General features: G+C 33.3%; 5 protein-coding genes across 5 annotated transcripts; 4 read left to right on the top strand and 1 right to left on the bottom strand.

Annotated features, from left to right (window-relative positions):
• The first annotated feature begins 815 nt into the window (after positions 1–815).
• LOC145046714 (mannan endo-1,4-beta-mannosidase 4-like) lies at positions 816–2821 on the top strand. The gene is made up of 5 exons (XM_078994992.1): positions 816–1130; positions 1327–1524; positions 1708–1830; positions 2011–2213; positions 2425–2821. The coding sequence occupies exons 1-5, from the start codon at positions 816–818 to the stop codon at positions 2819–2821; spliced, it is 1236 nt and encodes a 411-aa protein (XP_078851118.1).
• A 3210-nt stretch (positions 2822–6031) lies between these two features.
• On the top strand, positions 6032–8007 carry LOC145046713 (mannan endo-1,4-beta-mannosidase 4-like). Its single transcript, XM_078994991.1, has 5 exons — positions 6032–6346; positions 6543–6740; positions 6894–7016; positions 7197–7399; positions 7611–8007. The coding sequence occupies exons 1-5, from the start codon at positions 6032–6034 to the stop codon at positions 8005–8007; spliced, it is 1236 nt and encodes a 411-aa protein (XP_078851117.1).
• Positions 8008–11219: 3212 nt separating this feature from the next.
• Positions 11220–13219, top strand: LOC145046712 (mannan endo-1,4-beta-mannosidase 4-like). The gene is made up of 5 exons (XM_078994990.1): positions 11220–11534; positions 11731–11928; positions 12106–12228; positions 12409–12611; positions 12823–13219. Exons 1-5 carry the CDS (start codon positions 11220–11222, stop codon positions 13217–13219), a joined length of 1236 nt encoding a protein of 411 aa, XP_078851116.1.
• A 3207-nt stretch (positions 13220–16426) lies between these two features.
• On the top strand, positions 16427–18414 carry LOC145046711 (mannan endo-1,4-beta-mannosidase 4-like). The gene is made up of 5 exons (XM_078994989.1): positions 16427–16741; positions 16938–17135; positions 17301–17423; positions 17604–17806; positions 18018–18414. Exons 1-5 carry the CDS (start codon positions 16427–16429, stop codon positions 18412–18414), a joined length of 1236 nt encoding a protein of 411 aa, XP_078851115.1.
• A 3175-nt stretch (positions 18415–21589) lies between these two features.
• Positions 21590–24222, bottom strand: LOC145047924 (uridine 5'-monophosphate synthase / UMP synthase (PYRE-F) (UMPS)). The gene is made up of 6 exons (XM_078996298.1): positions 23280–24222; positions 22640–22723; positions 22474–22556; positions 22292–22379; positions 21925–22176; positions 21590–21839 (listed from the first exon to the last, which is right to left on the bottom strand). The coding sequence occupies exons 1-6, from the start codon at positions 24081–24083 to the stop codon at positions 21708–21710; spliced, it is 1443 nt and encodes a 480-aa protein (XP_078852424.1). The 5' UTR covers positions 24084–24222; the 3' UTR covers positions 21590–21707.
• Between the last annotated feature and the right edge of the window lie 277 nt (positions 24223–24499).

Genomic DNA, 24499 nt, shown 5'->3' with positions numbered 1-24499 from the left:
CACGTGAAAAAAACTATCAACAAGAAAATGGAACATAAAATTTAATATATATTTGCTATATATGACGTTAAAAGAAGTCAAATAAAGAAATCAAATGTCCCATGAATGGCGATGCGTAAACGTAAGAAAGTCACATGCTAGATTTCAACGTATGAAAAAACGAACCCGGAAAAACAACAAAATGGTGTGGAGGAGTGGAGAAATAAATAAATAAAGAAACCAAATTGTACATAATTTTTCGTGAACAATCAATGACTCGGGCTTTTATTTTGGGCTTTTTGTTTTTTTTATTTTTCTCTAATGTATGGAGTTACAAAATATTATAGTATTTCAAAAGAATCTAGTACCATCTTTGAATCTCTAAATACAATTCTTTTGGTCAACATATTTTTTATGTTTGGAACCGGACTAAAAGCTAATCTTTTAATGGTAGATTATGCACAAGGATCTAGTATCCAAACATAACATACCTACAATAGTATTTGAAAAGGCAAGATCATATTTTCTTTTGCTTTTCCATTTGGAGTAACAAATGTTTGTGTGTCTTGCAACCAAAAGTATGGCACCGTGCATGGGCATCGCAAAGTCGCTTGTTATTCCTTATGAATGATGATGCATATGTATCGTTAAGTTACATAATAAATATGATGAGGTCCCCACTTCCAACTAGATTCTTAACAAGACATGCGATATAAATACTCCACGACCTAAGTGGACAAGAGAAAACACACTACTTTCCATCCATTACTCTAAATATTGGTTACTAACTTTCCTATTTCATATATCCACTATTAAAGATTAGCGATTTTTTAACCATGCCAGGAAAAGGAAATGCAGTTCTAAAAGGAGATTGCAAGGGTAAATGCCACCCGTCAACCATTAACGATAGTTTTGTGGAGACAAGGACACGTCATTTCAAGGTTAATGGAAAGTCGTTGTATTTTAATGGCTTTAACGCCTACTGGTTAATGTGTATGGCTTCTGATCCATCTACAAGGGTGAAGGTCACAGATGCATTTCAAGAATCTTCCAAGATAGGAATGAACCTGGTTAGGACTTGGGCTTTTAGTGATGGTGGCAACAAACCCCTGCAAACCTCTCCCGGTTTTTACAATGAGGACATGTTTAAGGTAACTTTATTGATTATTTTAGTCTCTATTTTTTATTCAAGATGATCTGTAAACATTAAAAAGTAATTTCTTATCAACCATACGACAAATCCACACGGACGTATTGAAATAAAATTTAGTAATAATCAATATCACAAACACTTAACACCTCTGTTTTATGTTACTTGTGATAACCATCTACACCTTTTCATTCCAGGGATTGGATTTTGTGATATCAGAAGCGAAAAAGTACGGGATTCACTTGATTCTCAGCTTGGTTAATAACTGGGATGATTTTGGAGGTAAAAAACAATATGTTCAGTGGGCAAGGGATCATGGAGGACAATACTTGAATAGTGATGATGAGTTCTTTACTAACGTTCTAGTTAAAGGATATTATAAGAATCATTTGAAGGTATATATATATATATATATATATATATATATATATATATATATATATATATATATATATATATATATATATATCTGTGTTTGGGAAACATTGTTTCCATTATATTACAAAAATTTTCTACAACAGCTGTATTTGCATTTTGTTAGAAAATTTGAACATGTTGCAAATACTGTTTTGCTACAGACCATTCTTATGAGACGCAACTCAATCACCGGGGTTGACTACAAGGATGATTCCACCATCTTTGCATGGGAGCTAATGAACGAACCCCGCTGCCAGTCTGATCTATCAGGGAAATTTCTACAGGTTCTTGTTTTCTCTGTTTACTCAAGGTTAAGTTGCTCATATGAGAAAATGCCCGAATCAATTATCTAGAAAGAAGAAAATCTTTTGCTTTCAAATGATAGGAGTACATAGAGGAAACTGGTTTTTTATGAAACTATATGGTGCATAACCTATAACCATCTGTATGTCTTCTTTGTGCAGGAATGGATAGTAGAAATGGCAGCTGAAATAAAGTCCATTGATAAGAACCATCTTCTCGAAATCGGACTTGAAGGGTTTTATGGGGAATCAATGCCTGAAAAGAAGCAAAACAATCCGGGCTATGAAGTAGGAACCGACTTCATTACAAACAACGGCGTAAGCAATGTGGATTTTGCTACAATCCATCTGTATCCCGACCAATGGTATGATCGAGTCTTTACCGACATATAAACTCCATCACAATGCCTTTGTTCGTATATATACTTTGCATGTCACGCTAGCCAACATCCGAACGTAGTTAGCATCCTAAAAATGTTTCATGAAACGCATGTTTCTTATTTATAACTAAAACAATCTTTTATGTTATTTAATTTTATTAAATAACATATGTGGATATTTTGATTTTTGACTTAGGGTTCCGGGAGCTAGCGATGAAGCTCGAGCTAAATTTGTTGAAAAATGGATTAATGCACATATAGAGGATTGTGATTCCATCTTGAGAAAACCTTTACTAATTGCAGAATTTGGCAAGTCCTCTTGGTCTTCAGGTTACACCGTAGAAGCAAGGGATGAGTACTTTGGTGGGATATTCAACACGGCCTATGAAAGTGCAAGAAACCGGGGGTCGTGTTCGGGTACAACTTTTTGGCAAGTCATGGCAGAAGGAATGGATAACTGGGGTGACGGATACCAAGTTGTCTTGGACCAAAACCCCTCCACTGCTGCAATAATTGCCAAACAGTCTCAAAGAATTTCATCACTCAACTCTTCAACCAACCTAGAGTTCTCTCCCGTTGCTGTTGAAAAATAATTATGTTGGGCTCCTAACAAATAACTATCCCTTTCGAGAAAAAATGATATTTCTCTCTGCCGCGTTACTTACCTTTAGAAAATGTGAAGTTTAAATAGTGATATGAAAATAAAGATAGAGCTAGCAACCATTTTGCATGAAACAAAATAGTTGCAGCCTATTAATAATGTTGTATTGTGGGTAACTTCAACTCAGTATTGTCGAACGAACTGGGAAAATTGATGCATTTCCTTTTTATCAATAAATATGGTAAAATATATAAGGTATTTTTATGTGTTATCTTAGCTTTTGTCTGTCTTTTCTTAATGTTATAAATACTTTGTTTATCAAACACACAGTCACGTCAACATATGTGAATCCTTTTATATGTATTCAAACCACGTTTTGATCGCAAATCATCGACAAGAGGAATATTAATATTAGTTGACGAGAGGAATATTAATATTAGTTGATAAGGGATATAAGTCATGATATATCACCAAATATGAAGATTTTTGACCTAAATTTTTTATTACACTTGTGCCTTTGGGAGTGGTGTTTACTTAAATGAACAAATACTTTCCCGAGTTTTATACCGAAAAGTCTCATTATTTTGGAATTTTTTAATAAATTCATAAATCTTTTTTTGTGCAAAAAAGTATCGTTATTTTGGGAAAATCACATAATCTATCTTTTCCAATAAAAAAAACATTTTTCCTTAATTTGGGCAAAATGTTAAACAATCAGGTTTATTCTATTCAAAAAAAAAAAAAAAGATTTAGGACTTTATCAAAAAAATTTCAAAATAATTAGACTTTTCTTCATGAAATGCATAGTTATCCTATCAATATTGCTTGACAAAGGATATAAGTCATGATATACCAATGAATATTATGCCTTTAGATCTTGATTTTGAATTAAAATTACGTTTGTGGGAGTTGGGATAATTAAACAAACCATTACTTAATACTGACCGAAATGTGTGTGTATGTGTATGTGTGTGAAAGACGGGGGAGGGGGTGTACAAAGCTATTGGATAACTTTTTCCAAGTGATGTTAACACACGAAAAAAAAAACATCTTGTTAATTTGCCACTAAACCTATTTCAATATAATTTGTAGAATACTAATTCATGTTTTAAACAATATTACCTAAGTTTTAACAAACAAAAGAAGATCAATTCAAAACTATTTAAGTTATTTTTGACATCAAACTCCTAATAAATAAGATAAATGATTAAGTTACATATGCTGATGAAGAAAATATAGTCTTGAGGAGTAATTAAGACATATATTGGTGTCTTGGCGCAAATGTTATTTTTTGGAAATCTAAAATCCAATTTTTTTAAACAAATACATAAATCATTATTAATACACATATATTATGGTCTTGGCAGAAATGTTACTTTTATTGTAATCTGTAATATGAATATCTATGTTAGCAAACTCCGAATTGTGAGGATGATTTTTCATGAAACCTTTCCAATTATGAGGTTGTTATCTTAATATAATAAGTAAAATCGTTGATTAATTCAACTGGGGCTCGTAGAAGAACGAAACTCATTATTTCTCATTTGTCTACAAGATGGTATAATAGGGAACTCAAATTAATTGGAGTTCAAAAATTCCTACTTTATTTTCGGTTGCAGTGTTATATCAGCAGCTATAAATTTAAGGTTTAGTCGTACCTTTGAAATATCCTTTATCAATATTGGGAATAAATTTTAGTGCATTGTTAACCTTGGGCCCGCAAACGACTGTAAACTTATGTTTTAGTCATACCATTGAAATATACTTTATCAATATTGGGTAAACATTTTGGTGCAATTTTTATCTTAGACATGCAGTCTTAAACCTAACAATTGTATGTTTATTTTTATATTTTTAATTTTCATAATTTTCTTTATAAATAAGATTAATATCAATTAAATTAATAAAAATAAGGTGAGGTTCATTTTTATAAACATCTAGCATTTAGCACCAAAGATTTATAATATAGGTGATGTGTACAAGTGTAGTATGAATAAACTTTATTAATGAGTAATCATACACTACTTAGTATCGATGCACGGACGCATAAAAGATGATAAGGGAGTGTTTCCTCACTAGTCTTCTAAAAGTATTGGTTTAAGATCTATCAAATTTCCTTCTAAGCAGTTACATTGCCTATTATGGTTGGTTTTGGAACCCCAAACATCCGTTGTTTTATTATAATAGAGAACACCTCGTACACAAGCAAAGCGAGTTATGCTTAGATTACAATACATCCACTTGCTACATGCCATGCTACTCAACCACCTGTTATTACATTAAGTACATAAAAACAAAACATGACATCATCAATATAAATTCACATGCAAAAGTGTTGTGTGCAACGTACATAACATCTACTTTGATACAAATTCCATTTGGAGAATACACGTGAAAAAAACTATCAACAAGAAAATGGAACATAAAATTTAATATATATTTGCTATATATGACGTTAAAAGAAGTCAAATAAAGAAATCAAATGTCCCATGAATGGCGATGCGTAAACGTAAGAAAGTCACATGCTAGATTTCAACGTATGAAAAAACGAACCCGGAAAAACAACAAAATGGTGTGGAGGAGTGGAGAAATAAATAAATAAAGAAACCAAATTGTACATAATTTTTCGTGAACAATCAATGACTCGGGCTTTTATTTTGGGCTTTTTGTTTTTTTATTTTTCTCTAATGTATGGAGTTACAAAATATTATAGTATTTCAAAAGAATCTAGTACCATCTTTGAATCTCTAAATACAATTCTTTTGGTCAACATATTTTTTATGTTTGGAACCGGACTAAAAGCTAATCTTTTAATGGTAGATTATGCACAAGGATCTAGTATCCAAACATAACATACCTACAATAGTATTTGAAAAGGCAAGATCATATTTTCTTTTGCTTTTCCATTTGGAGTAACAAATGTTTGTGTGTCTTGCAACCAAAAGTATGGCACCGTGCATGGGCATCGCAAAGTCGCTTGTTATTCCTTATGAATGATGATGCATATGTATCGTTAAGTTACATAATAAATATGATGAGGTCCCCACTTCCAACTAGATTCTTAACAAGACATGCGATATAAATACTCCACGACCTAAGTGGACAAGAGAAAACACACTACTTTCCATCCATTACTCTAAATATTGGTTACTAACTTTCCTATTTCATATATCCACTATTAAAGATTAGCGATTTTTTAACCATGCCAGGAAAAGGAAATGCAGTTCTAAAAGGAGATTGCAAGGGTAAATGCCACCCGTCAACCATTAACGATAGTTTTGTGGAGACAAGGACACGTCATTTCAAGGTTAATGGAAAGTCGTTGTATTTTAATGGCTTTAACGCCTACTGGTTAATGTGTATGGCTTCTGATCCATCTACAAGGGTGAAGGTCACAGATGCATTTCAAGAATCTTCCAAGATAGGAATGAACCTGGTTAGGACTTGGGCTTTTAGTGATGGTGGCAACAAACCCCTGCAAACCTCTCCCGGTTTTTACAATGAGGACATGTTTAAGGTAACTTTATTGATTATTTTAGTCTCTATTTTTTATTCAAGATGATCTGTAAACATTAAAAAGTAATTTCTTATCAACCATACGACAAATCCACACGGACGTATTGAAATAAAATTTAGTAATAATCAATATCACAAACACTTAACACCTCTGTTTTATGTTACTTGTGATAACCATCTACACCTTTTCATTCCAGGGATTGGATTTTGTGATATCAGAAGCGAAAAAGTACGGGATTCACTTGATTCTCAGCTTGGTTAATAACTGGGATGATTTTGGAGGTAAAAAACAATATGTTCAGTGGGCAAGGGATCATGGAGGACAATACTTGAATAGTGATGATGAGTTCTTTACTAACGTTCTAGTTAAAGGATATTATAAGAATCATTTGAAGGTATATATATATATATATATATATATATATATATATATATATATATGTGTTTGGGAAACATTGTTTCCATTATATTACAAAAATTTTCTACAACAGCTGTATTTGCATTTTGTTAGAAAATTTGAACATGTTGCAAATACTGTTTTGCTACAGACCATTCTTATGAGACGCAACTCAATCACCGGGGTTGACTACAAGGATGATTCCACCATCTTTGCATGGGAGCTAATGAACGAACCCCGCTGCCAGTCTGATCTATCAGGGAAATTTCTACAGGTTCTTGTTTTCTCTGTTTACTCACGGTTAAGTTGCTCATATGAGAAAATGCCCGAATCAATTATCTAGAAAGAAGAAAATCTTTTGCTTTCAAATGATAGGAGTACATAGAGGAAACTGGTTTTTTATGAAACTATATGGTGCATAACCTATAACCATCTGTATGTCTTCTTTGTGCAGGAATGGATAGTAGAAATGGCAGCTGAAATAAAGTCCATTGATAAGAACCATCTTCTCGAAATCGGACTTGAAGGGTTTTATGGGGAATCAATGCCTGAAAAGAAGCAAAACAATCCGGGCTATGAAGTAGGAACCGACTTCATTACAAACAACGGCGTAAGCAATGTGGATTTTGCTACAATCCATCTGTATCCCGACCAATGGTATGATCGAGTCTTTACCGACATATAAACTCCATCACAATGCCTTTGTTCGTATATATACTTTGCATGTCACGCTAGCCAACATCCGAACGTAGTTAGCATCCTAAAAATGTTTCATGAAACGCATGTTTCTTATTTATAACTAAAACAATCTTTTATGTTATTTAATTTTATTAAATAACATATGTGGATATTTTGATTTTTGACTTAGGGTTCCGGGAGCTAGCGATGAAGCTCGAGCTAAATTTGTTGAAAAATGGATTAATGCACATATAGAGGATTGTGATTCCATCTTGAGAAAACCTTTACTAATTGCAGAATTTGGCAAGTCCTCTTGGTCTTCAGGTTACACCGTAGAAGCAAGGGATGAGTACTTTGGTGGGATATTCAACACGGCCTATGAAAGTGCAAGAAACCGGGGGTCGTGTTCGGGTACAACTTTTTGGCAAGTCATGGCAGAAGGAATGGATAACTGGGGTGACGGATACCAAGTTGTCTTGGACCAAAACCCCTCCACTGCTGCAATAATTGCCAAACAGTCTCAAAGAATTTCATCACTCAACTCTTCAACCAACCTAGAGTTCTCTCCCGTTGCTGTTGAAAAATAATTATGTTGGGCTCCTAACAAATAACTATCCCTTTCGAGAAAAAATGATATTTCTCTCTGCCGCGTTACTTACCTTTAGAAAATGTGAAGTTTAAATAGTGATATGAAAATAAAGATAGAGCTAGCAACCATTTTGCATGAAACAAAATAGTTGCAGCCTATTAATAATGTTGTATTGTGGGTAACTTCAACTCAGTATTGTCGAACGAACTGGGAAAATTGATGCATTTCCTTTTTATCAATAAATATGGTAAAATATATAAGGTATTTTTATGTGTTATCTTAGCTTTTGTCTGTCTTTTCTTAATGTTATAAATACTTTGTTTATCAAACACACAGTCACGTCAACATATGTGAATCCTTTTATATGTATTCAAACCACGTTTTGATCGCAAATCATCGACAAGAGGAATATTAATATTAGTTGACGAGAGGAATATTAATATTAGTTGATAAGGGATATAAGTCATGATATATCACCAAATATGAAGATTTTTGACCTAAATTTTTTATTACACTTGTGCCTTTGGGAGTGGTGTTTACTTAAATGAACAAATACTTTCCCGAGTTTTATACCGAAAAGTCTCATTATTTTGGAATTTTTTAATAAATTCATAAATCTTTTTTTGTGCAAAAAAGTATCGTTATTTTGGGAAAATCACATAATCTATCTTTTCCAATAAAAAAAACATTTTTCCTTAATTTGGGCAAAATGTTAAACAATCAGGTTTATTCTATTCAAAAAAAAAAAAAAAAGATTTAGGACTTTATCAAAAAAATTTCAAAATAATTAGACTTTTCTTCATGAAATGCATAGTTATCCTATCAATATTGCTTGACAAAGGATATAAGTCATGATATACCAATGAATATTATGCCTTTAGATCTTGATTTTGAATTAAAATTACGTTTGTGGGAGTTGGGATAATTAAACAAACCATTACTTAATACTGACCGAAATGTGTGTGTATGTGTATGTGTGTGAAAGACGGGGGAGGGGGTGTACAAAGCTATTGGATAACTTTTTCCAAGTGATGTTAACACACGAAAAAAAAAAACATCTTGTTAATTTGCCACTAAACCTATTTGAATATAATTTGTAGAATACTAATTCATGTTTTAAACAATATTACCTAAGTTTTAACAAACAAAAGAAGATCAATTCAAAACTATTTAAGTTATTTTTGACATCAAACTCCTAATAAATAAGATAAATGATTAAGTTACATATGCTGATGAAGAAAATATAGTCTTGAGGAGTAATTAAGACATATATTGGTGTCTTGGCGCAAATGTTATTTTTTGGAAATCTAAAATCCAATTTTTTTAAACAAATACATAAATCATTATTAATACACATATATTATGGTCTTGGCAGAAATGTTACTTTTATTGTAATCTGTAATATGAATATCTATGTTAGCAAACTCCGAATTGTGAGGATGATTTTTCATGAAACCTTTCCAATTATGAGGTTGTTATCTTAATATAATAAGTAAAATCGTTGATTAATTCAACTGGGGCTCGTAGAAGAACGAAACTCATTATTTCTCATTTGTCTACAAGATGGTATAATAGGGAACTCAAATTAATTGGAGTTCAAAAATTCCTACTTTATTTTCGGTTGCAGTGTTATATCAGCAGCTATAAATTTAAGGTTTAGTCGTACCTTTGAAATATCCTTTATCAATATTGGGAATAAATTTTAGTGCATTGTTAACCTTGGGCCCGCAAACGACTGTAAACTTATGTTTTAGTCATACCATTGAAATATACTTTATCAATATTGGGTAAACATTTTGGTGCAATTTTTATCTTAGACATGCAGTCTTAAACCTAACAATTGTATGTTTATTTTTATATTTTTAATTTTCATAATTTTCTTTATAAATAAGATTAATATCAATTAAATTAATAAAAATAAGGTGAGGTTCATTTTTATAAACATCTAGCATTTAGCACCAAAGATTTATAATATAGGTGATGTGTACAAGTGTAGTATGAATAAACTTTATTAATGAGTAATCATACACTACTTAGTATCGATGCACGGACGCATAAAAGATGATAAGGGAGTGTTTCCTCACTAGTCTTCTAAAAGTATTGGTTTAAGATCTATCAAATTTCCTTCTAAGCAGTTACATTGCCTATTATGGTTGGTTTTGGAACCCCAAACATCCGTTGTTTTATTATAATAGAGAACACCTCGTACACAAGCAAAGCGAGTTATGCTTAGATTACAATACATCCACTTGCTACATGCCATGCTACTCAACCACCTGTTATTACATTAAGTACATAAAAACAAAACATGACATCATCAATATAAATTCACATGCAAAAGTGTTGTGTGCAACGTACATAACATCTACTTTGATACAAATTCCATTTGGAGAATACACGTGAAAAAAACTATCAACAAGAAAATGGAACATAAAATTTAATATATATTTGCTATATATGACGTTAAAAGAAGTCAAATAAAGAAATCAAATGTCCCATGAATGGCGATGCGTAAACGTAAGAAAGTCACATGCTAGATTTCAACGTATGAAAAAACGAACCCGGAAAAACAACAAAATGGTGTGGAGGAGTGGAGAAATAAATAAATAAAGAAACCAAATTGTACATAATTTTTCGTGAACAATCAATGACTCGGGCTTTTATTTTGGGCTTTTTGTTTTTTTATTTTTCTCTAATGTATGGAGTTACAAAATATTATAGTATTTCAAAAGAATCTAGTACCATCTTTGAATCTCTAAATACAATTCTTTTGGTCAACATATTTTTTATGTTTGGAACCGGACTAAAAGCTAATCTTTTAATGGTAGATTATGCACAAGGATCTAGTATCCAAACATAACATACCTACAATAGTATTTGAAAAGGCAAGATCATATTTTCTTTTGCTTTTCCATTTGGAGTAACAAATGTTTGTGTGTCTTGCAACCAAAAGTATGGCACCGTGCATGGGCATCGCAAAGTCGCTTGTTATTCCTTATGAATGATGATGCATATGTATCGTTAAGTTACATAATAAATATGATGAGGTCCCCACTTCCAACTAGATTCTTAACAAGACATGCGATATAAATACTCCACGACCTAAGTGGACAAGAGAAAACACACTACTTTCCATCCATTACTCTAAATATTGGTTACTAACTTTCCTATTTCATATATCCACTATTAAAGATTAGCGATTTTTTAACCATGCCAAGAAAAGGAAATGCAGTTCTAAAAGGAGATTGCAAGGGTAAATGCCACCCGTCAACCATTAACGATAGTTTTGTGGAGACAAGGACACGTCATTTCAAGGTTAATGGAAAGCCGTTGTATTTTAATGGCTTTAACGCCTACTGGTTAATGTGTATGGCTTCATATCCATCTACAAGGGTGAAGGTCACAGATGCATTTCAAGAATCTTCCAAGATAGGAATGAACCTGGTTAGGACTTGGGCTTTTAGTGATGGTGGCAACAAACCCCTGCAAACCTCTCCCGGTTTTTACAATGAGGACATGTTTAAGGTAACTTTATTGATTATTTTAGTCTCTATTTTTTATTCAAGATGATCTGTAAACATTAAAAAGTAATTTCTTATCAACCATACGACAAATCCACACGGACGTATTGAAATAAAATTTAGTAATAATCAATATCACAAACACTTAACACCTCTGTTTTATGTTACTTGTGATAACCATCTACACCTTTTCATTCCAGGGATTGGATTTTGTGATATCAGAAGCGAAAAAGTACGGGATTCACTTGATTCTCAGCTTGGTTAATAACTGGGATGATTTTGGAGGTAAAAAACAATATGTTCAGTGGGCAAGGGATCATGGAGGACAATACTTGAATAGTGATGATGAGTTCTTTACTAACGTTCTAGTTAAAGGATATTATAAGAATCATTTGAAGGTATATATATATATATATATATATATATATATATATATATATATATATATATATATATATATATATATATATGTTTGGGAAACGTTGTTTCCATTATATCACAAAAATTTTCTACAACAGCTGTATTTGCATTTTGTTAGAAAATTTGAACATGTTGCAAATACTGTTTTGCTACAGACCATTCTTACGAGACGCAACTCAATCACCGGGGTTGACTACAAGGATGATTCCACCATCTTTGCATGGGAGCTAATGAACGAACCCCGCTGCCAGTCTGATCTATCAGGGAAATTTCTACAGGTTCTTGTTTTCTCTGTTTACTCACGGTTAAGTTGCTCATATGAGAAAATTCCCGAATCAATTATCTAGAAAGAAGAAAATCTTTTGCTTTCAAATGATAGGAGTACATAGAGGAAACTGGTTTTTTATGAAACTATATGGTGCATAACCTATAACCATCTGTATGTCTTCTTTGTGCAGGAATGGATAGTAGAAATGGCAGCTGAAATAAAGTCCATTGATAAGAACCATCTTCTCGAAATCGGACTTGAAGGGTTTTATGGGGAATCAATGCCTGAAAAGAAGCAAAACAATCCGGGCTATGAAGTAGGAACCGACTTCATTACAAACAACGGCGTAAGCAATGTGGATTTTGCTACAATCCATCTGTATCCCGACCAATGGTATGATCAAGTCTTTACCGACATATAAACTCCATCACAATGCCTTTGTTCGTATATATACTTTGCATGTCACGCTAGCCAACATCCGAACGTAGTTAGCATCCTAAAAATGTTTCATGAAACGCATGTTTCTTATTTATAACTAAAACAATCTTTTATGTTATTTAATTTTATTAAATAACATATGTGGATATTTTTATTTTTGACTTAGGGTTCCGGGAGCTACCGATGAAGCTCGAGCTAAATTTGTTGAAAAATGGATTAATGCACATATAGAGGATTGTGATTCCATCTTGAGAAAACCTTTACTAATTACAGAATTTGGCAAGTCCTCTTGGTCTTCAGGTTACACCGTAGAAGCAAGGGATGAGTACTTTGGTGGGATATTCAACACGGCCTATGAAAGTGCAAGAAACCAGGGGTCGTGTTCGGGTACAACTTTTTGGCAAGTCATGGCAGAAGGAATGGATAACTGGGGTGACGGATACCAAGTTGTCTTGGACCAAAACCCCTCCACTGCTGCAATAATTGCCAAACAGTCTCAAAGAATTTCATCACTCAACTCTTCAACCAACCTAGAGTTCTCTCCCGTTGCTGTTGAAAAATAATTATGTTGGGCTCCTAACAAATAACTATCCCTTTCGAGAAAAAATGATATTTCTCTCTGCCGCGTTACTTACCTTTAGAAAATGTGAAGTTTAAATAGTGATATGAAAATAAAGATAGAGCTAGCAACCATTTTGCATGAAACAAAATAGTTGCAGCCTATTAATAATGTTGTATTGTGGGTAACTTCAACTCAGTATTGTCGAACGAAGTGGGAAAATTGATGCATTTCCTTTTTATCAATAAATATGGTAAAATATATAAGGTATTTTTATGTGTTATCTTAGCTTTTGTCTGTCTTTTCTTAATGTTATAAATACTTTGTTTATCAAACACACAGTCACGTCAACATATGTGAATCCTTTTATATGTATTCAAACCACGTTTTGATCGCAAATCATCGACGAGAGGAATATTAATATTAGTTGACGAGAGGAATATTAATATTAGTTGATAAGGGATATAAGTCATGATATATCACCAAATATGAAGATTTTTGACCTAAATTTTTATTACACTTGTGCCTTTGGGAGTGGTGTTTACTTAAATGAACAAATACTTTCCCGAGTTTTATACCGAAAAGTCTCATTATTTTGGAATTTTTTAATAAATTCATAAATCTTTTTTTGTGCAAAAAAGTATCGTTATTTTGGGAAAATCACATAATCTATCTTTTCCAATAAAAAAAAACATTTTTCCTTAATTTGGGCAAAATGTTAAACAATCAGGTTTATTCTATTCAAAAAAAAAAAAGATTTAGGACTTTATCAAAAAAATTTCAAAATAATTAGACTTTTCTTCATGAAATGCATAGTTATCCTATCAATATTGCTTGACAAAGGATATAAGTCATGATATACCAATGAATATTATGCCTTTAGATCTTGATTTTGAATTAAAATTACGTTTGTGGGAGTTGGGATAATTAAACAAACCATTACTTAATACTGACCGAAATGTGTGTGTATGTGTATGTGTGTGAAAGACGGGGGAGGGGGTGTACAAAGCTATTGGATAACTTTTTCCAAGTGATGTTAACACACGAAAAAAAAACATCTTGTTAATTTGCCACTAAACCTATTTCAATATAATTTGTAGAATACTAATTCATGTTTTAAACAATATTACCTAAGTTTTAACAAACAAAAGAAGATCAATTCAAAACTATTTAAGTTATTTTTGACATCAAACTCCTAATAAATAAGATAAATGATTAAGTTACGTATGCTGATGAAGAAAATATAGTCTTGAGGAGTAATTAAGACATATATTGGTGTCTTGGCGCAAATGTTATTTTTTGGAAATCTAAAATCCAATTTTTTTAAACAAATACATAAATCATTATTAATACACATATATTATGGTCTTGGCAGAAATGTTACTTTTATTGTAATCTGTAATATGAATATCTATGTTAGCAAACTCCGAATTGTGAGGATGATTTTTCATGAAACCTTTCCAATTATGAAGTTGTTATCTTAATATAATAAGTAAAATCGTTGATTAATTCAACTGGGGCTCGTAGAAGAACGAAACTCATTATTTCTCATTTGTCTACAAGATGGTATAATAGGGAACTCAAATTAATTGGAGTTCAAAAATTCCTACTTTATTTTCGGTTGCAGTGTTATATCAGCAGCTATAAATTTAAGGTTTAGTCGTACCTTTGAAATATCCTTTATCAATATTGGGAATAAATTTTAGTGCATTGTTAACCTTGGGCCCGCAAACGACTGTAAACTTATGTTTTAGTCATACCATTGAAATATACTTTATCAATATTGGGTAAACATTTTGGTGCAATTTTTATCTTAGACATGCAGTCTTAAACCTAACAATTGTATGTTTATTTTTATATTTTTAATTTTCATAATTTTCTTTATAAATAAGATTAATATCAATTAAATTAATAAAAATAAGGTGAGGTTCATTTTTATAAACATCTAGCATTTAGCACCAAAGATTTATAATATAGGTGATGTGTACAAGTGTAGTATGAATAAACTTTATTAATGAGTAATCATACACTACTTAGTATCGATGCACGGACGCATAAAAGATGATAAGGGAGTGTTTCCTCACTAGTCTTCTAAAAGTATTGGTTTAAGATCTATCAAATTTCCTTCTAAGCAGTTACATTGCCTATTATGGTTGGTTTTGGAACCCCAAACATCCGTTGTTTTATTATAATAGAGAACACCTCGTACACAAGCAAAGCGAGTTATGCTTAGATTACAATACATCCACTTGCTACATGCCATGCTACTCAACCACCTGTTATTACATTAAGTACATAAAAACAAAACATGACATCATCAATATAAATTCACATGCAAAAGTGTTGTGTGCAACATACATAACATCTACTTTGATACAAATTCCATTTGGAGAATACACGTGAAAAAAACTATCAACAAGAAAATGGAACATAAAATTTAATATATATTTGCTATATATGACGTTAAAAGAACTCAAATAAAGAAACCAAATGTCCCATGAATGGCGATGCGTAAACGTAAGAAAGTCACATGCTAGATTTCAACGTATGAAAAAACGAACCCGGAAAAACAACAAAATGGTGTGGAGGAGTGGAGAAATAAATAAATAAAGAAACCAAATTGTACATAATTTTTCGTGAACAATCAATGACTCGGGCTTTTATTTTGGGCTTTTTGTTTTTTTTATTTTTCTCTAATGTATGGAGTTACAAAATATTATAGTATTTCAAAAGAATCTAGTACCATCTTTGAATCTCTAAATACAATTTTTTTGGTCAACATATTTTTTATGTTTGGAACCGGACTAAAAGCTAATCTTTTAATGGTAGATTATGCACAAGGATCTAGTATCCAAACATAACATACCTACAATAGTATTTGAAAAGGCAAGATCATATTTTCTTTTGCTTTTCCATTTGGAGTAACAAATGTTTGTGTGTCTTGCAACCAAAAGTATGGCACCGTGCATGGGCATCGCAAAGTCGCTTGTTATTCCTTATGAATGATGATGCATATGTATCGTTAAGTTACATAATAAATATGATGAGGTCCCCACTTCCAACTAGATTCTTAACAAGACATGCGATATAAATACTCCACGACCTAAGTGGACAAGAGAAAACACACTACTTTCCATCCATTACTCTAAATATTGGTTACTAACTTTCCTATTTCATATATCCACTATTAAAGATTAGCGATTTTTTAACCATGCCAAGAAAAGGAAATGCAGTTCTAAAAGGAGATTGCAAGGGTAAATGCCACCCGTCAACCATTAACGATAGTTTTGTGGAGACAAGGACACGTCATTTCAAGGTTAATGGAAAGCCGTTGTATTTTAATGGCTTTAACGCCTACTGGTTAATGTGTATGGCTTCTGATCCATCTACAAGGGTGAAGGTCACAGATGCATTTCAAGAATCTTCCAAGACAGGAATGAACCTGGTTAGGACTTGGGCTTTTAGTGATGGTGGCAACAAACCCCTGCAAACCTCTCCCGGTTTTTACAATGAGGACATGTTTAAGGTAACTTTATTGATTATTTTAGTCTCTATTTTTTATTCAAGATGATCTGTAAACATTAAAAAGTAATTTCTTATCAACCATACGACAAATCCACACGGACGTATTGAAATAAAATTTAGTAATAATCAATATCACAAACACTTAACACCTCTGTTTTATGTTACTTGTGATAACCATCTACACCTTTTCATTCCAGGGATTGGATTTTGTGATATCAGAAGCGAAAAAGTACGGGATTCACTTGATTCTCAGCTTGGTTAATAACTGGGATGATTTTGGAGGTAAAAAACAATATGTTCAGTGGGCAAGGGATCATGGAGGACAATACTTGAATAGTGATGATGAGTTCTTTACTAACGTTCTAGTTAAAGGATATTATAAGAATCATTTGAAGGTATATATATATATATATATATATATATATATATATATATATATATATATATATATATATGTTTGGGAAACATTGTTTCCATTATATCACAAAAATTTTCTACAACAGCTGTATTTGCATTTTGTTAGAAAATTTGAACATGTTGCAAATACTGTTTTGCTACAGACCATTCTTACGAGACGCAACTCAATCACCGGGGTTGACTACAAGGATGATTCCACCATCTTTGCATGGGAGCTAATGAACGAACCCCGCTGCCAGTCTGATCTATCAGGGAAATTTCTACAGGTTCTTGTTTTCTCTGTTTACTCACGGTTAAGTTGCTCATATGAGAAAATGCCCGAATCAATTATCTAGAAAGAAGAAAATCTTTTGCTTTCAAATGATAGGAGTACATAGAGGAAACTGGTTTTTTATGAAACTATATGGTGCATAACCTATAACCATCTGTATGTCTTCTTTGTGCAGGAATGGATAGTAGAAATGGCAGCTGAAATAAAGTCCATTGATAAGAACCATCTTCTCGAAATCGGACTTGAAGGGTTTTATGGGGAATCAATGCCTGAAAAGAAGCAAAACAATCCGGGCTATGAAGTAGGAACCGACTTCATTACAAACAACGGCGTAAGCAATGTGGATTTTGCTACAATCCATCTGTATCCCGACCAATGGTATGATCGAGTCTTTACCGACATATAAACTCCATCACAATGCCTTTGTTCGTATATATACTTTGCATGTCACGCTAGCCAACATCCGAACGTAGTTAGCATCCTAAAAATGTTTCATGAAACGCATGTTTCTTATTTATAACTAAAACAATCTTTTATGTTATTTAATTTTATTAAATAACATATGTGGATATTTTGATTTTTGACTTAGGGTTCCGGGAGCTAGCGATGAAGCTCGAGCTAAATTTGTTGAAAAATGGATTAATGCACATATAGAGGATTGTGATTCCATCTTGAGAAAACCTTTACTAATTACAGAATTTGGCAAGTCCTCTTGGTCTTCAGGTTACACCGTAGAAGCAAGGGATGAGTACTTTGGTGGGATATTCAACTTGGCCTATGAAAGTGCAAGAAACCGGGGGTCGTGTTCGGGTACAACTTTTTGGCAAGTCATGGCAGAAGGAATGGATAACTGGGGTGACGGATACCAAGTTGTCTTGGACCAAAACCCCTCCACTGCTGCAATAATTGCCAAACAGTCTCAAAGAATTTCATCACTCAACTCTTCAACCAACCTAGAGTTCTCTCCCGTTGCTGTTGAAAAATAATTATGTTGGGCTCCTAACAAATAACTATCCCTTTCGAGAAAAAATGATATTTCTCTCTGCCGCGTTACTTACCTTTAGAAAATGTGAAGTTTAAATAGTGATATGAAAATAAAGATAGAGCTAGCAACCATTTTGCATGAAACAAAATAGTTGCACCCTATTAAAAATGTTGTATTGTGGATAACTTCAACTCAGTATTATTGTTGGACGAAGTGGGAAATTGATGCATTTCCTTTTTATCAATAAATATGGTAAAATATATAAGGTATTTTTATGTGTTATCTTAGCTTTTGTCTGTCTTTTCTTAATGTTATAAATACTTTGTTTATCAAATACACAGTCACGTCAACATATGTGAATCCTTTTATATGTATTCAAACCACTTTTTGATCGCAAATCATCGACGAGATGAATATTAATATTAGTTGATAAGGGATATAAGTCGTGATATATCATTAAATATCAAGATTTTTGACCTAAATTTTGTATTACACTTGTACCTTTAGGAGTGGTGATACTTAAATGAACAAATGTTTTCCCGAGTTTTATACTGAAAAGTCTCGATATTTTGGAATTTTTTTAATAAATTCATAAATCTTTTTTTTTGTGCAAAAAAGTCTCGTTATTTTTGGAAAATCACATAATCTATCTTTTCCAATTAAAAAAATCCTTAATTTGGGCAAAATGTTAAACAATTGGGTTTATTTTAGGCATGCAAGTCATCGTAGAAGGAATGGATAACTGGGGCGACGGGTACCAAGTTGTCTTGGACCAAAACCCTTCATTGCTGCAATAATTGCCAAACAGTCTCAAAGAATTTCATTACTCAACTCTTCAACCAACCTAGAGTTCTCTCTCATTGCTGTTGAAAAATAATTATGTTGGGCTAGTAAACAAATAATTATCTCTTTCGAGATAAAATGATATTTCTCTTTGCTGCATTACTTATCTTTAGAAAATGCAACGTTTAAATAATGAAATGAAAATAAAGATAGAGGTAGCAACCATTTTGCATGAAACAAAATAGTTGCAGCCTATTAATAATGTTGTATAACTTCAACTTAGTATTGTTGAAGTGGGAAAGTGGATGCATTTCTTTTTTCTCTATTAATATAGTAAAATAAGTGTGGAGGTTTTATGTGCTTTCTTAGCTTTGGTGTATCTTTTCTTAATGTTTTAAGTACTATGTTTATCAAACACACACTCACGTCAACATATGCGATCCAATTTGTGGTATGTTAAAAATTGTCACTTTTATCCAAAAAGTTTTGGACTAGCAACCCCGGTCCAAAACTTTGATTTTGTTAGGAGTTTGATCCAATTTGTTTTGAATTTTTTTCAAATCATTGGTTTTCCCTTAATAATTTCTTTTTCTATTTTCTTTATAATTTTATTTTATTTTTTTATTTAAAATTAAGCAAAAAAAAATACAACCTCATCCCTAATAACTCTATCCCAACCAAATGCCTCTCTCTCTCGTTGGATCACCGCCTTCTCTCAGACCACCACCACTTGTCAGACGAGTGTCGTTTGTCGTCGTCTACCGGACTATGCTACTTGCCGACCCACCTTAGTTACCAGAGACTTTTTTTGCCTGGCCATTCCAACCACCTCAGGAGACATAGATTTGAATATCCGACGACATAGATTTGAACCACTTCGTTGCCACCATCAAGATCCGTCAAAAACCCTAAACTTTCGTCACTATCTCGCTCTCACCTTCACCGATTTTTGGTTTGCAAACCGTAGCTCCAAGTTCTCTGTTCGTTGTTGTTCTCAGTTTAGAAGTTTAAATCTGTTCTCCTAACAAGGTGATGTGAAGATGGTGTTGGTGGTGGCGTGTTGGCATTAAAAATTGACGCAAAATGAGAGAAATGAATGTGGTGGGAAGCTAGGGTTTGCTGAAGAAGATGTCGGTGAGCTAGATCTGAACTCTGACGAAGGGTTTCTACACTGTCCTTCGTCTTAACCTCACTTGCCCTTCGTCTTAACCTCACTTGCCCTTCGTCTTCTACAAAGACAGGAGACTCGCAAGAGAAGGGAAGTGACGATGTCGCCTCTCTAAAACTCATTTTCTAGGTTGTGGTGTTGTGGCATTTTGATTCTCCGGCAACAATTTTCACACAATGGCACCGGTGATTTCCAAAGAGAGAGAGAGAGAGAGAGAGAGAGAGAGAGAGAGAGAGGTATGTCTATGGGGTGGGGGTATTAGTTTAGGGTTTTTTTTGTTTTTTTTTTAATTATGGAAAGTGTAAAATAAATAATAAAAAATAAAAAATGAATATAATAAGGGCAAAACCATCCTATGAATTATTTTAAAAGAACAAATTATAGACCATACTCGCAACAAAATCAAAGTGTTGGACGGATGGTGCTAATCCAAAACTTTTTGAACCTAAATGATAATTTTCAACAAAACATATGGTTCATTTTTGCAATTTTGTCAATATTTTATTATTATTATTAGATTAAATTTAGAAAGAATCCTTGTGGTTTACCAAATATTGCAATGTTAGTCCAAGTTTTCAATTTGTATCAATTTCGTCCCTGTGTTTTTCAATTTTTGCACCACCTCTCCGTGGCACTCATGTTATCTAAATTTGTTTGTTAAAGGAGAGCACATGATTTTCACATTAAGATATTTTGGTCCAGCATTGTTTCTCACTTTTTAAGGTTTATGTTGATGTCATTACTTACCCCTTAATGATAGTAAACAAAACCCAAAAAACCCTTTTATCTCTTTCATCAACTCAAAAGTCTCATGAACCCTAACTAGTTCATGCTTCTATGAAGTCACAATTGTTGATGGTCTACCACAACCACAAAACACCATCTTCTTTCAATGCTGCAAAGTACATGGATCAATACCGACCATTTCTGACATTTTATTTAGTTTAGACACCCATATTCTCCCTCTTTCGATAGATCATCCAAAATCTTGTCCACCAATGCTCAAAGTTAAAAATTCAGATCACATAAATCAAAGATAAGAACCACCACCATGTGGGTACCAAATCAAGGTTCAAAAATGTTTTTTTTTTTTTTTTTTTTGCTTCCACACCAATTGATTCCTCAACGATAAGAATCAAGAGGAGGAAGAACCAGGATCTCAAAGTTTCATCTTTACATCCATATGTGTTTAAATTCAAATTCTTCAAAGATAAGAACCAAGATCTAGATCCCAAAGGATAATAGACTCCACTGAACATTTAATAACACAGTCCCTTGGTCTATGTGATAATACACACCACAAAACAAACACATGATTAAAAAAAAGACATTGGTTTCAATTTTCATACAGACTTGCTCTTGGAATACGCCTCCCAACCTTGAACTCGGTATTCCCGAGCTGCATCAACAGGATTAGCAGCCTTTATGATCCCACGCCCCACAATTATAATATCACTTCCTCTTTCACAAATAACCTACAAAAAGATATGTAGATGTAAATAGATTGATATTACTATAATGTGTAAGAATTTAAAATTAGTTTGTTAGAAGAAGAGTTACAGAATTGGGGGTGTTGTATTGTTGGCCTAAAGCATCGCCTCCTTTAACCAACTGAACTCCCGGGGTTGCGTGAATGAAGGATGGATTCGGGCAGGCTGACCATGATGCCGGGTTGACCGAGATAAAACCCACCACAAAATCAGAATGTTGTTCCGCTATTTTCACTGCTGCAGCTGTGTAATCACCAGTTGCAAAGTTTCCAGCAGAGCTCATTTCAGCAAGAAGTAGTAACCCCCTTCCATGAGGCAAACCCTGTGGGGGAAAAATATTAGATAGTTTAAGGACCTAAGACGTACGATTAGAAAGTTCAGGGACCTGGATGGGACAAATGGAATTGTTTGTTGCATTTTTAATGTAAGATGCAAACCTTTAATTTCAAGCCGTCGACAATTCCTGGACCTGATATAATGTGACAATTCACGATATCTGCCCATTCCAATATACGAAAAATACCCCTGCAAGCAAAATAAATTAACAAGGGCATTCACGTCTTTTGCACAGATAAGAGATAAAAGTATGTTGCTATTTCTAGCATTTAATCCAAAATACCCTTCATATTGCATTGTGACTGTGTTGCCAATGTCGGCAAATTTACGATCTTCAAAAATGAGAAAATTGTGTTTGTCTGCAATCTTCATAAGACAATTAATCAATTTGAAAACCAAAAGTTAGCATTCTTGCAAAATTAAAGCTTTTTAGGGTTTAGAGATCATACTGAACGAAGCTTTGATCCAAAATCTGGGGTGAAATCAGGAAGAATGTCCACATGGGTTTTTAGCATACAGATCTCGGGTCCAATCTGTATAAATCAATAAACAAACAATTTAACCCACAAAATCAACAACACAAATACAAAACTGTTTTCATGTGTCATTTGTGGTCTTTCACATTCAAGATTATACATATCTAGTTAATTTTAGTTGTTTCAAATTTTAGTTTGTATGTGTTGAGTTAATTTACTTATGTAGTTATATTTTAAAGTATTAAGTATTTCATAAAATATTTAATTGTGTTGTAAAATGTTAATGTAATATTGTAATTTAATAAAACGATTGTTTTAAGAATAAATTGAAATTAAATTATATACAGATAACTTGTTTAATAATATAACTTCCAAAAGTTATCCTAACAAAAACATGCAAGACAATTTCATAAAATAGAGCAGGTATATTTGAAAATCAAAATAAGTTGGAAAAAAGCTATAATACTTTTTGGTTTAAAAAGTAGTGTAGTCAGAGTTCAATGTCACAAATCTTTAAAATAAATATATAATTTCAGCCAAAAAATCAACATTATAACTAATTTATGTAGTTGGAATCTCATGTTGAGATGAAGTAATTGGGATGATTTCTGACCTTATCAGCAATGGCTAACAACTCAGAAGCAGTTGATACATCAGCAGATAAACACAAATTGCTTTCTTTCTTCATCATGATTTCAAACAATCTCTTCCCAGTTGGATTCTTAGCCAACTTAGCTCGATCGTCATACGGGATCCTGACCTTAACGGAAGTATCCTTAGCAACCACCGGAGCAACCTTCTTGTTCTCTTCTAAAAACTTAAGTACCATAGCCTCCGTCTCCTCGGAAACCCTACCTTTCTCCTTCAAAACCCTAACCATGTCTGTAAGCTTCACCATTGAGTGAAGCGTAATCCCATTCGCCGCAAGGTTCTCCCTGCCACCCTGTTCCCTGTCAATCAGAACCACAGCGTCATTGACCATAAGCCCGGCCGCACGCAATGGCGCCGCCGTCTCGAGAACCGAAGTTCCACTTGTGACTAAGTCTTCAACAACTAAACAAATCTGATTGGGTTGGAAAGCGCCCTCGATGACTTTTGAAGTACCGTAATCCTTGATTTCTTTGCGGCGCATGAGCATTGGGACATCGGAAGATGTGGATATGACGGTGGCAATGGGGAGGGCGGTGTAAGGGACGCCGCAGATGACGTCGTATGCGGCGGAAGCAGGGAGGGTGGAGATAATGGTTTCGGAAATGAGGCGAAGGAGTTTAGGGTATGAGACGATGAGGCGGAGGTCGATGTATATGGGTGAAAAGATGCCGGATTTCAACTTGAAGTTTCCAAATTTTACGGCGGATATCTCGTGTAGTTGAAGGATGAGCGACTCCATTGTTGACGATGATGATGGAGAAGACATATTTCTGCTTTAGGCAAATGTGCGCTTGCTTTGGTTTGGTGGTGTTTATGGGTTTCGGCGTTAATGGAGGACTGCTTTATAGGAAAAACGGCATCGACGGCATCGACTGTAGTTGCACTTTTTAAAAAGCGTTGCGTTAGGGATTCCTGTCTAATTTTTTTCAGTTATTATGGAAAATATCAAAATAATGCCAATTATCCTAACATTTAGAGAAATTAACAAATTAAGCTCACATATTTATTTTTACTTTTATTTTTTAATATTATTATTTTGAGAAGGCGATTCGGTATTCCTTATATATTTTGGGCCTTGGCTGACCTTATCAAAACCAGCATTAGTAAATCATAAATAGAAAAAATGGGCCTAATCCAGTATAACTTATAGTCTTATATCACAATTATTTTGGGCCCTAGCTG

This window comes from Lactuca saligna, chromosome 5 (assembly GCF_052625555.1).
Source record: "Lactuca saligna cultivar CGN05327 chromosome 5, ASM5262555v1, whole genome shotgun sequence".
Classification (NCBI taxonomy): domain Eukaryota; kingdom Viridiplantae; phylum Streptophyta; class Magnoliopsida; order Asterales; family Asteraceae; genus Lactuca; species Lactuca saligna.
This window is presented reverse-complemented; position numbering and strand designations above follow the sequence as displayed.

Bases quoted from the DNA above. Each gene is read 5' to 3' on its own strand.
- LOC145046714 (XM_078994992.1), top strand. From the start codon at position 816: ATGCCAGGAAAAGGAAATGCAGTTCTAAAAGGAGATTGCAAGGGTAAA. The intron at 1,831-2,010 runs GTTCTTGTTTTC...TTCTTTGTGCAG, and splicing joins TATCAGGGAAATTTCTACAG to GAATGGATAGTAGAAATGGC. The intron at 2,214-2,424 runs GTATGATCGAGT...TTTTTGACTTAG, and splicing joins CATCTGTATCCCGACCAATG to GGTTCCGGGAGCTAGCGATG.
- LOC145046713 (XM_078994991.1), top strand. From the start codon at position 6,032: ATGCCAGGAAAAGGAAATGCAGTTCTAAAAGGAGATTGCAAGGGTAAA. The intron at 6,741-6,893 runs GTATATATATAT...GTTTTGCTACAG, and splicing joins ATTATAAGAATCATTTGAAG to ACCATTCTTATGAGACGCAA. The intron at 7,017-7,196 runs GTTCTTGTTTTC...TTCTTTGTGCAG, and splicing joins TATCAGGGAAATTTCTACAG to GAATGGATAGTAGAAATGGC.
- LOC145046712 (XM_078994990.1), top strand. From the start codon at position 11,220: ATGCCAAGAAAAGGAAATGCAGTTCTAAAAGGAGATTGCAAGGGTAAA. The intron at 11,929-12,105 runs GTATATATATAT...GTTTTGCTACAG, and splicing joins ATTATAAGAATCATTTGAAG to ACCATTCTTACGAGACGCAA. The intron at 12,229-12,408 runs GTTCTTGTTTTC...TTCTTTGTGCAG, and splicing joins TATCAGGGAAATTTCTACAG to GAATGGATAGTAGAAATGGC.
- LOC145046711 (XM_078994989.1), top strand. From the start codon at position 16,427: ATGCCAAGAAAAGGAAATGCAGTTCTAAAAGGAGATTGCAAGGGTAAA. The intron at 16,742-16,937 runs GTAACTTTATTG...TTTTCATTCCAG, and splicing joins ACAATGAGGACATGTTTAAG to GGATTGGATTTTGTGATATC. The intron at 17,424-17,603 runs GTTCTTGTTTTC...TTCTTTGTGCAG, and splicing joins TATCAGGGAAATTTCTACAG to GAATGGATAGTAGAAATGGC.
- LOC145047924 (XM_078996298.1), bottom strand. From the start codon at position 24,083: ATGTCTTCTCCATCATCATCGTCAACAATGGAGTCGCTCATCCTTCAA. The intron at 22,380-22,473 runs GTATTTTGGATT...TTTTGCTTGCAG, and splicing joins GTCACAATGCAATATGAAGG to GGGTATTTTTCGTATATTGG. The intron at 22,177-22,291 runs GTTTGCATCTTA...TTTCCCCCACAG, and splicing joins TCGACGGCTTGAAATTAAAG to GGTTTGCCTCATGGAAGGGG.